This window comes from Lepisosteus oculatus, chromosome 12, assembly GCF_040954835.1.
Source record: "Lepisosteus oculatus isolate fLepOcu1 chromosome 12, fLepOcu1.hap2, whole genome shotgun sequence".
NCBI lineage: Eukaryota > Metazoa > Chordata > Actinopteri > Semionotiformes > Lepisosteidae > Lepisosteus > Lepisosteus oculatus.
In genome coordinates this window covers 15769947-15785521 of record NC_090707.1, presented here as the reverse complement: position 1 = coordinate 15785521, position 15575 = coordinate 15769947, and the positions used below count along the sequence as shown (strand labels likewise).

General features: G+C 36.9%; 2 protein-coding genes across 2 annotated transcripts in view; one reads left to right on the top strand and one right to left on the bottom strand.

Moving 5' to 3' along the window:
• Window positions 1–105: 105 nt before the first annotated feature.
• On the bottom strand, window positions 106–3350 carry zgc:172182 (coiled-coil domain-containing protein 89). Its single transcript, XM_006636531.3, has 7 exons — window positions 2955–3350; window positions 1715–2187; window positions 1393–1523; window positions 955–1091; window positions 712–788; window positions 509–608; window positions 106–277 (listed from the first exon to the last, which is right to left on the bottom strand). The coding sequence occupies exons 1-7, from the start codon at window positions 3012–3014 to the stop codon at window positions 191–193; spliced, it is 1065 nt and encodes a 354-aa protein (XP_006636594.1). The 5' UTR covers window positions 3015–3350; the 3' UTR covers window positions 106–190.
• A 4615-nt stretch (window positions 3351–7965) lies between these two features.
• Window positions 7966–15575, top strand: part of lrp2a (low density lipoprotein receptor-related protein 2a) — a 78293-nt gene continuing 70683 nt past the window's right edge. The window contains exon 1 of the mRNA XM_015358914.2: window positions 7966–8170. Within this exon, the coding sequence (XP_015214400.2) occupies window positions 8041–8170 (130 nt within the window). The 5' untranslated portion in view covers window positions 7966–8040. The remainder of the gene's footprint in view (window positions 8171–15575) is intronic.

Genomic DNA, 15575 nt, shown 5'->3' with positions numbered 1-15575 from the left:
TTGGTCAACACTATTACTAGCTTGATAACAATATTAAAAATGAGGGTGTTCTAGTTGAGCTCTACATGCATTATATGGTACTCTTTTACCCAATACAGACGAGCCTTGGAATAATTAGTTATGGTTTATTTAAAAAAAAGTAGTTAAACATGCATGGGTAGAAGTACACTAAATGCAGTTGATGGTAGCTTTAACCAATCATGTGGCGTAGTTTGGCATTTAATTCCTTTTCCTTTGCAAGAAGGTCACTGCTGTGTTTTTTATAGGCCTCAAAATCCTAGAAAACAATTGGGGAACACTGAGTATATGAAGAAAAATTTTAAAAAAATAGGTGTTGGTCTTCAACTTGACTTTTTTCAGTCTTGGTTCACAAGAACTATAGCTGGCAGAGGAGTCCCTTGGAACAATTTGCATGATTTAAATGGTAGCGTTCAACTGTTGCATAATTCCAGACGTTTCGTTAAGCAGAACAATTGTTTTTGGTTTTTCCCCCAAAGTTTCAACGCACCTTCTTTAGGTCATTGTATGACTGTTCCGATTCATCAAGACAGCGCTGAAGATCTTGAACCTTCAGGTTTGCCTCCACAGCTGCTGCTTCTTTCTCAAACCTTTAAAACAAGTTAAAATGATTTAATGGCAACCCATTTCAGCTATGTTTTCAAGCATGTGCATTCTTACCTCCATATCAATAATAAAATGCTGTGCACTGACCGTTCTTCTGCAGTTGCTCTTGCTTTTTCTGCTTCCTCTCTCTTTTCCTCTAACTCTTGAATCTCTTTCTGTTTATCCTATAAGAGAAATAGGGGATATTCATCCATCCTGTAGTCCTGAAGCTGAAAACTTAATTTCTGTATGTTACTTGTTTAAAAAAATAAGTGCATTTAAATTCAGACTCCTTTATCTTTTATAAGAGGTGCAGTTATAAAAATAAGGTTTTGTCTCAATTTTAATTACCTGTATTATTCTTCCTCTTTGCATTGAAAGATCCAGTAGCTCATCTTTCTCCTTGACTAGAGCCTCCAATTTCTGCTGCAGCTGGGATTCTTCCAATGCATCCTTCTCCATTGCTCTTCTGAGTTGCAAGTCTAGTTCTACAATAAGAAAACAGTGCATCTTAGACTAAGAGAATTATGCCTAAGGAGAAAAGCAATCTGTTACCAAAGAGCACTGTGATAGAGACATCAGAATAGACATTTTAATATCATTTACAGCCAATTGAGGTCTGCAGTTTCTCTCTGCTCTAGTTTGGCATATCTGAAAAGTAAAATATGATGTAAACTGTCTCACAATGACAAAAACCTAAGATCTACTACAATAAGCAACTTACTGTGAGTCTAGTATAATACAAGCAACTGTTCTTTGCTCGTATACCCCAAACTAATGAATACTTACCCGTGCACATTTCCACAGCATCTTTTAATTGTTTCTGGGTATCCTGTAATTCACCCTGTAAAGATGCTTCTTTAGTCTGATGGGTTATGATCAGTTCTTTCAATTTGGTCTGGAATCCATTTGTCTTTTCCCTGTTAAAGACAGAAAATCCTTAAAATCATAGCAGTGTAAAAAGCAGCAACAGAAAATGTACAGTATATTTCCCTATAACAATAACTGAACTACCGAGCCTAAACAACTGGCATTCTCTAAACGGGAAATGATACACTACAATGGGTGAGGAAGATACATTTCTCTTGCGTGGAATTTGGGTTATGCTCACTTATATTCAGCCTCTAGGATCTTGTGCTGTTCTGCAAGGTCTTTTAATTCCTGGGTAAGCTGCAAAATGACTTCCTCTTTCTCCTGGAGCTCTTTACAGAAGAGGTTTTCATTCTCCTGCTGAAGCCTCTCGTTCTCCTCCTTCAGCTCTGCGTTTTGTCTTTTGTACTCGTCTTTGAAGTTGATTAACTCCTGGTGGTTGGCCGCCAAATCCAAGAACCTCTGCTCCAGCTGGGACGATCGCTTCCTCTCGTTTTCCAGCTCCTTGTGCACGTCCTCTCTCAGGGTCTCCAGCTCACTGTTGATCCTCTCCAGCGCCTGGCACCGCAGCAGCATTTCATCGGCTCTCTGCTTTAAAATGCAGATCAGGCTGGATTGCTCGTCAATTCTGGATCTCAGCAGAGCACTTTCCGTCTTGTCGTCCTGGGAAAGACCCCGAAGCTTCTCCAGAGCTGTGTGCACGTCATCCATTTCCTATGCAGAAACAGGACACATATACTTAATGTCACAAATGAAAGACTAGGTTCTTCCACCTCATGTTTGATGTTCAGTTGGTTTATGCGTCTGTATAGATTCGTCTAGTACTACATATACTGTACACACGAAGTAGAAAACAGAAAGGAAAAGGCAAAACTTTAGGCGTGACAGCACGCGTAAAAACAAACGTGGCACCAAAAATGGACAGTTCCTCAGATGCAACCCCGTCGTATTTTAAATTTACCAATTAAAAAAAAAATGTGACGGATCAAGGAGCGTAAGCAGATGGTGTCAAAAGATTCGTCTTTATAGGCCTGCATTCGTCATGTGGTGTTGCGTATACATTTAACAGTCAACTCCCTTAAGTATCCACTTTATAAAACAAACATTGCTTATAAATAATGTCCTTGTCGGTGCTTGAAATACAATATGTCCCTAGGGTAAATATTGTAAAAAAAAACCCGACACCAATATCTTTAGATCAGCACAGGAGAAATGAAAAAAAAAAAACTTCCCTTTGTATTCCATTTAGATACATTTTACGCATACGTATCTTTTGCATATGCCACATATCTCTTATAACCTGAACATAGCTCTAGTCATGTTCCTTCACTAGCGCCTTACATTGCTGCTGCAATTGCGAATACGCATTAACTCGCAAAAATCATTTAAAAAATACTGGTGCGGAGATCATATTGGCAAACATAACGGACAAAAGCTAGAAAACGGGTGTGGACCGTGGCTGACATGACGTAATTTCTAACCTGCTTCGTGTCGGTGATCATCTTTTTAAGGTCTCTGGGAGTTCGGTGGGGAGATGCCATGTTGATTTTCCCCCTGTAAACACCCCTCGGATACAGATGCTGCTACAAAATCACTGCTGCCCAGCTCGCCTGTTGATCCGTCGACGATCCGTTTGCACTGCAGGTTACAATACAAAGCTTCGCCTGTTGCCACTAGAAACAATCATACGGCGGCCTCACTGGGACAATATTGGCTGTCACTCTGCCTTTTTGTCCTTTGTAAACAGTGTTCCCACATACACATCAACTGCAGCTACTGCCTTTAAAAATTAATACAATAACTGATGGTACAGGGGGGAAATTGTGACGCCAGACATGTCCCATCACGTTGGATTCTGCAGTTCCTGCAAAGAACATTTGAAGATACAGAGAACCGACATGTTTTAAAATCTGAAAATCTGAAAAAAGAAAGAAACAATCCTTGTTTTGGTGTTCTGGTAGTTGCATTTAATGAATATCCTCAAATGAGAAGGAGTTGGGTGAACTGATTTCCAAGGTTGTTAAAACACTCCGGCAAGTTAGGCCACAAGGTGGGGCTATAGCTCTGCAGTTCTTTGTGGAAAGCGCAGTTTTCTTACGGATTGCTAATATGTTGTTATTTCTAATCAGGAACTGGTGTAACGTGATGTGACCGTACACTACAGTAATGACAAATTTGGCGTATTGTATGATCCATGTTTTACATGTGGTCAATTTTTGTTATTACTTGAGGGTGAAATCAATAGCAGGCGATGGGGACATTCTTCGGTTTGGAATAAGCTGGCTGCAATATTTGGATATTTTTTTATCCCCTTTTAACGGTTTACAAAATGTATACTGATCGTAATAGTTGAACCAATTCCCACACGGTTCCTGATTTTTTTTTTTGTGGGGGGTAGCTTGGGGATATAGGAGGTGGGCAAAATACTAACGGATTCTTATCCTTCAAGACTCCTCAGGAATTCTTTATTTTTCTAGTGAAAGGAGCTCTGCAGGGCTCTGATGGATTCCTGAAGGAGTATTATAGGGTATTTGGAGTTGCAGGAAACCCGCAGGAGTTCGGTCTAAAACGTATTTTAGAAAATCCGCACGATATCGTGTGCAGATGCAATTTTCACGCATGTATTGAATCGGTGAATCTGAGTAAAAAGAACCAATTAAAAAGTAAACAATAATTATTTTTTTCCTAAAGTTTTTAACTCACTTGCATTTGGAGAAAATCTTACAAGCAATGACTTCAGAATGGAAAAAAAAAACAATTTTAGGACTGAAATGATATACATACAGTATTTAATGAAGAAATAATTTATTAAAACAACTAACTGGTTAAGGTAAACAGCAATGTTAAAATTAACGAAGTTTTATGACTGATGACATTTATTCTAAAGTATTGACTTAACATTTATTATCTGTGTTTAATGTGCAAAACACCCACTTATTGTACACATTTCTAGAAAATACCTTATCACAGCAACAGAAAGGTGCAAAGTTTTTAAACAAAGGTGTTTTGTTTTTACCTACAGTAGATGGCAAAACAAGAAGCTGTTGAAGAATTTTTAACCCATTTCTCAGCTTTGAAACTGATGATTAAGCAGATCAAGCACCATAAATTCTGCCAGTTGTAAGTGACCTTAGAACACCTGGTTTAAAAGAGTGGGAAGAAAATCCTGGTTAATAAAATGTCATTTATGTTTAACTCATTAAGTCATACATTACTTTGTACTATGGGGCAACACCTCAATGTGTGTGGTGTAGCTGAATCTGAAGTTAGATACCATACCCTGCACTGGTGCCAAAAACCACAGCTCAGGAAAGCAAAATGCTGTCGGAACCTAGAGAACCCTCACAATGTATTTAAAGAATAGTGCAATACAAAGGGTTAAAGTTAGCCACCCTGAAAAATGTAAGAGTCCCCTTATTATCTTGTTACACCTTCTTCTTTTCATGCTTTTCAAAAGAGTCTGAGTTTTTAGCTGTAGCTTTTCATCATTGTCATTTGCTCAAAGGGAAAAAGAAGTGTATGGTCATGTTTACATAAGGCAAAAAGAAAAGAGGCAGAGCATCACTAACACGCTGCTTTAGAATCTTATACGTAAGTGTAGATTGGGCAGTGTCATTTTATACGAACACGCTTGTTAATACCAACTCATACCGTACATGCACACTTTATGTATAGATTTCACATGATTAAAAATGCTAAAAAGGGAATTAACAGAAAGTCAATAACTTATCAGCCCCAACATATTTCACTGAAAATTCAAAGGGGCATGGAGATCAGCTTCTCTTTTGAAACCCAATGACCTTATCTAATAAGTTTAAAAAGGCTCTGTCTGCACAGGTTTAATAAAGACCTTTGTCATGTTCCCTACACCCCCATGTATAACACAAAAACCTTCTCCACAATGTTGTTGCATTACCAATAGTTATTCAATGAGTATTAGTATTTTTAAAATGTCTTTTCTATGTCCCATTCCATTTACATATAAGCTCAATCGAGATTTTTTTTCTAAACCGAATCGTGGTAGTTTTCTTTTCTGGAAACGGGATGATAACCATTATAAGTTTTCATGTATTGGAATAGTAAAATAGGAATAGTGAAATCTTTAAGGTCTTGTTTCTCTTCTGGTGACAATGCTAAATTACATGAAAGTTCTGTGTTGTTTTACAGCTGTAGTTGCAATGCAACTTGTGGTAGATATGGTAGATATCTACCATATGTGGCATATGGTAGATTAAAATACAGCATTAAAAAGCACTCGCATTATTCGCTGCGAAGTATATTGAGAAAATATTAATTCATAATTATTAATTATTAATAACAACAATTCCCAGATGTCTAAAGTTTTAGTTTTAAAACCGCCTTTTCAATAGATGCGTATGCATAAAACTGGGTGGTTGAGTGAAACTAACGGGACAGTCTCAGTTTCTCTTTTTGAGAGCTCAATGTTGTTTCTACTCTCGAAGACAAAAAACAGATGCGGTTGCGATATTTGCACATCTAGAAATAAACATTGGTTGTTTGTTGTAATCTCAAAATGTATTTGGCAAATATACTGATAGTAATCATTTTTCTTAAAAATATTAGATGAGCACATTTCGAATTGAATCACCTTCCAGGGTCGCTAGAGCAGTATGGCCATAATTTTATAACACATATTTTTTCATGATGTCTTTTGCAAATGAGAAGTGGATTCATAAATAGACATTCTAATATATTCCATCTTTCTTGGAGAAAAATATATTTCAAAAGACTACATTATATGACACGTTATTGATTTAGCTTTGTAAAAGTGACAGAAACTAACTTTAGCAGGGTTTGGAGGATATTGATAGTTGTTACAAGCATGTAAAATAGGAAAGCAATTTATCTAAACCTTATAAGTAGCCTTATACGCTGGCTAACTTAAGTATATGAAGGATAATGTTTGGTGCAGATCTAATTAAGGGAGATTTCACAGTTAAGGGCTTGTTTCCCAGGAAATTAACGTTTTAGCAATTTGGGAATCAACAATTGGCCTTAGCTTTGAATAGACCTTTCAAACATGTCATGCTCGTTTGTGGAAAATAATTGTGATTTCGAAGTATTATCGAATTAAAACACATTATAGAGATATACACGTATGGTGTTCATTGCCATTAAACAGGATATTAACACTAAATCCTACGAACACATGAAGCTTGTAATGAACAAACCCCCCCCCCCCCCCCAACAAATATACTTTATTTTGTCAAACTAAACATTTGCTCCGCCAGTTGTTACCCTTTGGATTAAACTATAGGCTACTTTATCCGAAGTCGAGTCCATTAAATAACGCTGCTGGTTACGTTTGGTCGTCCCGACACTTGCTGTGAAACCACGAAAGGAATTCAACAAGCTCTCTGGCAAAAGAGGTGGATAAAGAGACGCCAGTCATTTGGGGGGAAATTCTTTTTCTCATTCACAGTAAGAAATACTTGCAGTGAAATGTAGTCTCTCGGGAGAATGTTTTTTTTTCTTTCATTCTTTTTTTTTCTGCTGTGCCACTGGATGTGTCGAAAAGCTCATTGAATATGCTTATCTTACCCTCGTGTTACTGGGGCTTGACCCCGGTGCTGTCCCGTACCAACACACTAAGGTAGCCCTGATACTGAATACAAGCACTGTGAAGCGCTCCTCCGCCTTCAAGCCATTTACAATATAGTATTGATGGTTATCTCTGCGTTGGCGATTAGAGCTAGCCTTCCCAAATAACCGTTGTCTTTGCGTCGGTTTAATAGGATAAACAGAGATCTGATTTATCACACCTGACACGTAGTCGCCTGAATATACGTGGCCTCACGTAATTTGTGTTAAAATACGAGATTATACATCATCATGCAGATATGTGACTGTACTTTCCTTGAATAAAATTGATTAAAATCAGTAACTGTTGATTTCAAAGAAGTTTTCAACATGATGGTGGTATTTTCAAATAATCTATTCACCAGGTCAGTGCATCCAATATATTTCAATTTCATCTTCATTGTGAAATAAGTAAATTCCATACTGAAATTCAGAAATAAGGCTTAAAATTTGTGAGCTGTGTGTGCCAGTTATATGGGGTGTAAAATCGCCTCTAAACAAGTTAAAAATGGCGCGCTTGAGAGCCGTGAAGAAATGGGTAAAAAGTTGCTTCAAACTGGCAAAGAGGTGACCGTGTGTCTCAATATGCTTTTGCGCCAATGCGCATCATGACAGGTTAACAACTCTTTTTTTGTGTGCCAATTTTAAATCAGCTATCTGCTTTCACTGAGTCACAGAAAAACAGTTGATGGACTCTAAGTTTTCCATAGAAAATGTATTGCCAACGTATTGAACTCGCAGCAAGTACACTGTGTTGTAGGGGTGCGGACGACGACAGCTTATTAGTGTGAATGATTGAATTATGCCGGTTCCTGGGTCCCTGGTAGAAAGGGTTTTTTTTATCCAGTGGGCCGGAGCGAAAGGAGTATTCAAAGCGCAATGTCTCGGCTCTCAAACACGCCCTTTTTCATCAGCTAGCGGGACAAGAAAGAGAGAGGCTAGCAGCGGTAGCATCCCAGTCCCCTAATGCACCTCCAACCACCCGGCCTGGACTGGAGCTGGACTGACCAGCTGGGACGGCACATCAGGATGTGGAAAGCACTCCCCGTGAATTTCTTTCTGTTAACTTTATTCGCGCTTCAGTGCCATTCTCAAGGTAAGCTAAATTCACATTTGTTTTAGGTGCTACATCCCACTCCACTTGAGGGATGGGGCACTAACGGTCAGAAACAAGCCAGTTTAGTTTTTGTATCTTCAGTAGCAAGGGTGGTAAATATGTGGGATATTGCATGTGAAATTCAATATTTCTCTTATTATAAATTAGAAAGCAGGTTATTTTAAGAAAGGTCGTTCTAGAAACATATCCAACACACGCATACTTACAATTCCTGTTCTTAAACAATATGAGTATAGAATCTCAATGTTTGGATTAATGAAATATAAAATGTGTTTTAAACAGCAATGTTATTTAGTTCCACCCTTGTTCTGACATTAGAGATTTCTCGCTTGTTTTAATTTCTATTAGTGTTTCGCGGTGTTTTTTCCAATCCTTGTATTTTTGGGATTCAGTGACAAAATAGCTGTGCCAGTCATGTGAATATGTTAAATCGCTAGAACATTTGTACATATTCTTTAATGATTAAAACTAAGACAAGATCATTAGTTTTCTTTGGCATGCTCCTTTTAAGTCAGCGTTTTCGTATTCAATAAAATTCAGAAACGTTAGTTTAATCTAGAGCACAAAGCCTCCCTCAGACAGATTTGAAGTTCTCTTGGAGAACTTTTGCCTGAGCTTTGCCGTTGCTAGGTAACAGAGGAGAGCATGTGACCAGCAGGCAATCTGCGGACTGCAGGCCACTGGTACAAATCTGACTTGGAGGAACTCCTCCGCTCTTAGTTTTGTAACATGTATTTTAAAGATGTCGTAACTTTACAGCAGCCTTTTTGTACAGTGACAGTTTAAGACCCATTGTTGTGCAGGGGGATAAAATAGATTGATTTACTGCAGTCTGTTCTTGGATTTGATCGTGCAGACTTGTGCAGACCTACTCAAATTATAATCTGCTTTCTTTTTGCTCAACCCTTAGTATATAAGCTCCTTAGTGTGAATCAAGCCACTAATTATACTGCAGCTGCTGCTAGAAGCAACCATTTATGTTTCAGAAACAAGACACGAAAACAAGATATATAAAATTCAGATTCAAAATTTGCACTTCGAGACTAGGGTGTCAGTGGAATTGATCTAAAAGTTCGTTTCGCATCGAATCTCACGGTGTTTGTAATGTATGTAAATTGGAATGTTTTGTCACAGAGTAATAGTCTCTGTATATAATAGATCTGTAGGTAATTTATTTTGGTTAATCTCAACAAAACATTACTAAAATGATCGTATATATTTTGCAAGTGTATTGTAAAAAAATATGCACTGTAACTTTGTACTGAGTATAATTTGTAATTGCTTTGATGTGTTAAGACAATTTTTTAAAGAGATATTTAACCATTTCCAAAATAACATCTACTAAGTATATGCTTCGTGTGATCAGAAAGAGATCTGTCTATGCACTTTCTATTTTTTCAAAAATCCTTTTAAAACTTTAAGATCCAGTAATGTCTTTGTGGGGTGATTATTTCCAAAGTAAACTGTGAAACATTTTAAAAGCACCTTTGTCAGGTCTTTAAGGATGCTGATGTAGCAGTTATCGACGCTGGAAACACTGAAGTGATTGTAATTACTATAATATTTAACTAAGTGTTGTCATTACTTGTATTTTTCTGCTTGTAAATAATTTCCATTAAGGCATTTTTGGTGAAGCAGCGAGAATGTTAATAGTTTTTTAATGTTAATCATCTACAAAAATAGGAATTTCTTGTTCTTAAAAAGTTACCTTTTCAAGTTTAACACTACAGTGGTTCCAGTTAAGAAAACATGTGCTAATGAAGTTAGTCTTCATATTATTAAATGACAAAGTCCAGCTGCACTATGGTAAATAACCTGTTTTAGAAAATGTTTCCCAAAATACGAATGTGGTTTGCTACCCGTGTCTGGCTCTCCTAACATCATGCTAATGTTGTTCAGGTGGGTGGCTGCGTCAGCATGCGTAGGCTGCAAAGGAACAAGTAATAGGTTCCACAGGCGAAAAGGTTGTGTTTTCTTTCTTCTCTTTTCAGCCTGGAATAAACCTATTGCTTGTCCCATCATGCTAATGTGTGTTTTTCATTTAGATCTCCTCAAAAAAGTGAGCAACTAATGGCTGATTTAATCCAGATTTATTCAGCATGCGTTTCAGAGGAAATGACCAAAACAGCCACGAGGAGGGGGACAGGGATTCTGTCATTCACTAATACTCGTGTCTGCTGGGGTTACGAACATCAGTTTTAAAGTCTAGATTTCAAGGATATTTGATCAACATGCAATACATTATTTTTACAATCCTTGAAAAGAGTCATTTTTACATTTTACTTTGGAATGCTTCAAACCTTAAGGCTTTCATAGCACAGCTTGCAAAAAAGGAAATAATGAGCAGAATCTAAAAGTGCAACTTGTAACATCATCTTGATATAACACTGGCAGGTTATAGCATTTAGTTAGCTATAGAATTGACTCACGCTGATGAGTAATGCCTGAGATGGGATTGATATCTGACAAAGAGGCATTGTTTGTTTTGTAAATCGCCTTCTTTTTAAAACTTTAGTTTACAATATACATTAGCATATAGTAAATAATTAAAATCCATAGATCCTTGTCTTAGAGCCAATGATCAGACACTTCATTTAGGCATTTACCTTGAGAACAGCACTAATTTACAGAAGGTACCATAGAATCACAGCTCTGGACTTGACAGGGTCAATAGATCATAAGAAGAATTAGATCATAAGAAAAACATATTGACTGAACTTTGACAAGCCAGTGCTACATTGTGCTTCTCTTTAAAAAACTTTTCAATGTGCAGTTATCTTCCCAAATGTAGTAAGTAAAACTGAGAAAAAGTTACACACCTAACCAACTGTATAACCAGAACACACATGAGAAATAAAAACGCCTGCACACCGTACTGAAGTGACTTCAGAGGTCTGCAGACAGAAATGCTGATAATTTTGGCTTTTTGAACAATAAAATAAAACTGAAATTTTCATTATACAGTGTGTAAGCTGCTTACCTTTGTTTTACAGAAATCTGTAAGTGAAAATGGTCCTATATCTATAACTCTTTTTGATGCCAGTATTTGTTTTTATTTCGGTAGTTTTGTGTCAAGGTAAGAGTAGAGTCAGTCAAAGTATGACCGAGTGCCACTGTAATGTTGGAAGTGGCTTGCAGCATTCACAGTGGCAGTGACAGTATGTCGTGTTACCAAGAAGGACCTGAATACGTGAGTGAAAATCTGACTCGCCTCTGAGAAATGCAAGGGAAGGGCTGGCGAACACATTTTTTACATTTGAAACCATAGTCAATAGGAACCTTGAAAACGAGAACAGCAAACCCATACAAATCAGAGGGAATTCGAGATTTTCTTTTACACCAGCTGTTTCTTTAACCACATGTCACAAAGCACGGGATTCTAGAATGAATATAACTGGCAGGCACCTTGATTTATAATATGTAGTTATTGGGGTATGCTAATTTTACCGTATGCAATAAATTCTGCATTATCCCTTTAAATGGCACCTGTGGACCTGTTAATTAGAATCCACTCCGTTTGGATTGACGTTGAAGGGGTTATGTGCCATGACCCTGTCTTGCCCATAAGGATCTATATTATCTACAATAGGAGGTGCACTACTTAGCATGATATGCAAGGAATGTCTGCATGTATAGAAATGCTCCAACCTTTATCTTACTTTTACCTTTAGATCTTCCATATCAGACAGCAGGATGCAGTCCTCATCATCTTATTGTCTGTTGATGCGTCCTTGTGTGGAGGCATTTGTTTTCAGGGAGTACTAAAAGCAGAAGTAAAGCACAAAGTGTCTTGTGTTATTTATTCTGTTGCTAGCAACCATCATTGCAAATGCTGTAGAGGGAGAAAGTTTTATTTTATAACATTATATTAACATGATATGTGATTTTAGACCTAAGAACAGAAGTTAGCACAAGCAGAAGCCAGTAATCCTTTCCCTGTGCAGAACAGCTTTAGTAAGGCTGTTCAGTTGTGTTCAGTGACCTCAACAATACGGAATCACAGGAAAATATTAATAAAAACAAGTAGAGAACGAACTGTACACTTTTGAAGTTAACAAGGCAACAAGCTAACTAGCAAGATGAGCAGTTTAATAACAGTCTGTTTTAATGCTCTTGAGAAGGCCGCTAATTAGGGAACTAAAACATTCAGTTGACACTACCAACTACACCAGAGGGAAAGCACCTTAGTGGTACTGTATTTTATGCATTGTTTATGTCTTTTTTAATTTAAGAATGTGATCTAAAGCTGTCCTCCCAACACAGTCAAGTACAGCCTCATAATAAGTAAACATTTCCTGAAGTCTGTTGTAGAGTTACTAAATAGCTCTAAATGAAATAGCTACAAATAGTTTCCCAAGTTTCCCTTCTGATTGTTCTTATAGAGCACAGCTTTCTGTTTGGGACTTTAAACTACAATGTTTTGTGTCGAGTGACAGTCATTGAAAAAACTCCAATCTCAGAGTCTTGGGGAATGAAAGGAATGGCTGGCTGTAAGGATGTTTAGTTTTGGTAACATAACACATTTCTTACAAGCTGGCATCAAAACACAGGAAATGGAGAAACGTTGGTGGTATCATGTAATTTGACATTATTTTTTTGCATAATGTATTTTAATTTCAGTCATGATGTAATATGAGTTTGTTTTGCACTGCTCTTAAACTGAGTCTCCTTTTAGTGTTCTATATGTGTAAAAAAACTGATTTAAAGATCTCTTTTCTTTCCAGTTCCATACAAATAATGCATATGTCAATTAAAGTCTCTTAATTAAATGTGAATATGTATATTCTTATAATACTAAAAGGTTATTTTTAAAATACTGCAGTTGTTAAATGCAACTGAATAATTATAAACACCTGATAGATTTCTTATTTAACTCTTATGTTTCTAGTTGAGAACAAAACAATGTTTAACCTTTTTAAAATGTAACTTTATAGCATTTTAGAAGTTAAGGGAGGATCAATTGCCTTTTTTGCACAGTTATTTGTTTTGCATATTGTGCTTTTTGGGAGGAATGAAAGAAGCGAGCAAATACTGTATATTTATAATTATTATACATTTATTTTAAATTTAATTTCATAGCTTTATTAACTCTTTATTAACTTTATTAACTCATCCCCATCTGTTTGGGGGAAGTGTTGACTTCATATCTTATCCAACCATACATATTGTTACAATAGTTAAGGATGCAGATTAAATTTCTTATTTCACAGGCTTGGAAGATTAAGATGATTGTGATTTTATTACATGATGGAAGTTAACGAGGCAACACGTTAACGAAAGGACTGGCCTTTAGTTATTGAGCAATAGCATGATTACACGATTGTAAGTGTCAGCAGCTTAGCAAGAGACTCGAAAAGATGTTTATGGCAGATAAGTTGTGATTTTTTTTTATGCTGTAGGAAAATGCAAAAGATGTCATTCTTTGTTTCTAAGGGCTCTCAACTTGTACTATAGAGATTTGCTGTGTTTTGTGTTATTCCATGAGCCAAAGTCACTTGTTCCAACATTGACTGCTTTCATTTACATATGAAACAGGCAGCGGCAGCCCACTCTGACAACATGGACTAGCTGAACGCTTCATGGTGCCAGCTGTATTATCTGTGAACATTCAGGGTTAGCGACAGAACACACTGCAACAGCACAAGTATTGATAAAAGAAGAGAGAACTTTTTCTGGGCTCAAATGATTGGAAAGAGATGTTTCATGGGAGACGAGTGCTTTGGAAACCATGCCTGGTTTCATGGTTCAAGAAAATATACTGTACCGCAGACTAGTCATCCATCTCTGTTTCTCCCTTAGCGTGTTGACACATCCAGTTATGAGGCTTTTTTTCCTGCTGGGTCCTCCATTGTGCCATTGTGATTTCACAGCAGACTCTGACCCATTAGGAGGCTTCTTTCTAATGAAAATTCCTGTGCTGCTTCTCTTTGTTAGACAGGGGTAGGGTGTCCTTATCTGTTCCAGAGTTGGTTTATCCTGCTTGACTACTGTGGATTTAATTTAGCTAATTAGAAAAGACGTGCACAGAAGAAAAAAAAAGCTGCCCCATGGAAAAATACAAAACCTCAGAAATCAGCATTTGTCCAGGACAATGTTAATCTCTTCCACTGCTCCGAAGTTTGTACAGGATTAGTGATAAGAGTTTAAAAACAAGAATGATGAAATGAAAGGAAAATGAAATATTTTTTTTTCACCTTTAAGAATCAAAGTCCCCTTCTTTCTCAGTTTGTATCCTCTGCTCAAGTGGCAGTACCACAGCAAACCTTCTGCTTTCAAAGTCTTTTCAAGGCTTGCAGTTTGCAAACAGCTGATGCAGAAGTTGTTACTTTTTTATCCATCATTGTGTGTGACTTCCAAAAGTTCATTCTAGCCATCTTTCATTTTTTATTATTTTTTGGATTGTATTTATAGGAAGACTAGTGGAAATTGAATATATTTTAAGGAATTAAGATGTAAGATTTAATGATCCATATTTATTTTCCTTCATGCTAAGAGTCCATTTGTGTTCTTGCTTGCATGCCTTGAATGCTGTATGTGTTACCTGCGCTTTAAAATTGATGCAGCAGCCCCCAGGATAACAAAGGAAACCTTTCAACTGATGGAGGACAATTTTTTTTTAGTAAACTGAGCAGGAAAAGGTTTTACTTACCAATTGATGGGTGAAAGAGTTAAATTAGAAGCTCATATTTCCGATGTGATTCAGAGCAGTGAGAATCTGTCAGTAAACGAACCTCAGACAAGAGCTCTTGATCTGAAGAGCGCATTGTAAAAATGGATATTCATTTCTACATTCAGTGACTTTATAATTTAAAAGTGAGCACCTAATCCACATTTATAATAAAATGTCAATAAAATATTTATATATTCATATTAATACATTTATAGAAATATATATTTAAATACATTATGAGTTGTGAACTCATGGGACTGGTAGACACATTGAAAAAAAGCATTTGTCAGATGTTTTTTTGCCTCCTTTACTACCCCACATTGTGTTTTTGCATTTACCAAACTTCGCAATGCTGGAGCTCCTCCAGAATGCTCTGCCTTCAACAGAATGTCTGAATGTGACAAGGACCTTCCTCAAGTGCCAAGTGTAAGATGGACGTAGTATTGGGTTATACAACTGTTGCCTTGGGATTGTTAATGCTATTTAAAACCCCAGGCCTTCCTGTCATGTAAAAGGTTGCTGTGTCAACACAAATTCCAACTTCGGTGCTCTTTTGCCACATCAGGGTGGTTTACACATTGGTTCAGAATCAAGTTCGTTTTAATTAGGAAACTTAAAATTCAGTCAATTGAATGGCTACAGATTTTGTTGGCAGGGTTTCTTTCTCGACTTAAATTAATCAGCTAAAGATCAAAAGATGACATCATAGAAGTG

Coding starts and splice junctions, on each gene's coding strand:
- zgc:172182 (XM_006636531.3), bottom strand. CDS start 3,014: ATGGCATCTCCCCACCGAACTCCCAGAGACCTTAAAAAGATGATCACC. Junction 2,188..2,954: donor TGATCACCGACACGAAGCAG/GTTAGAAATTAC, acceptor GTTTCTGCATAG/GAAATGGATGACGTGCACAC. Junction 278..508: donor CATACAATGACCTAAAGAAG/GTGCGTTGAAAC, acceptor ATTGTTTTCTAG/GATTTTGAGGCCTATAAAAA.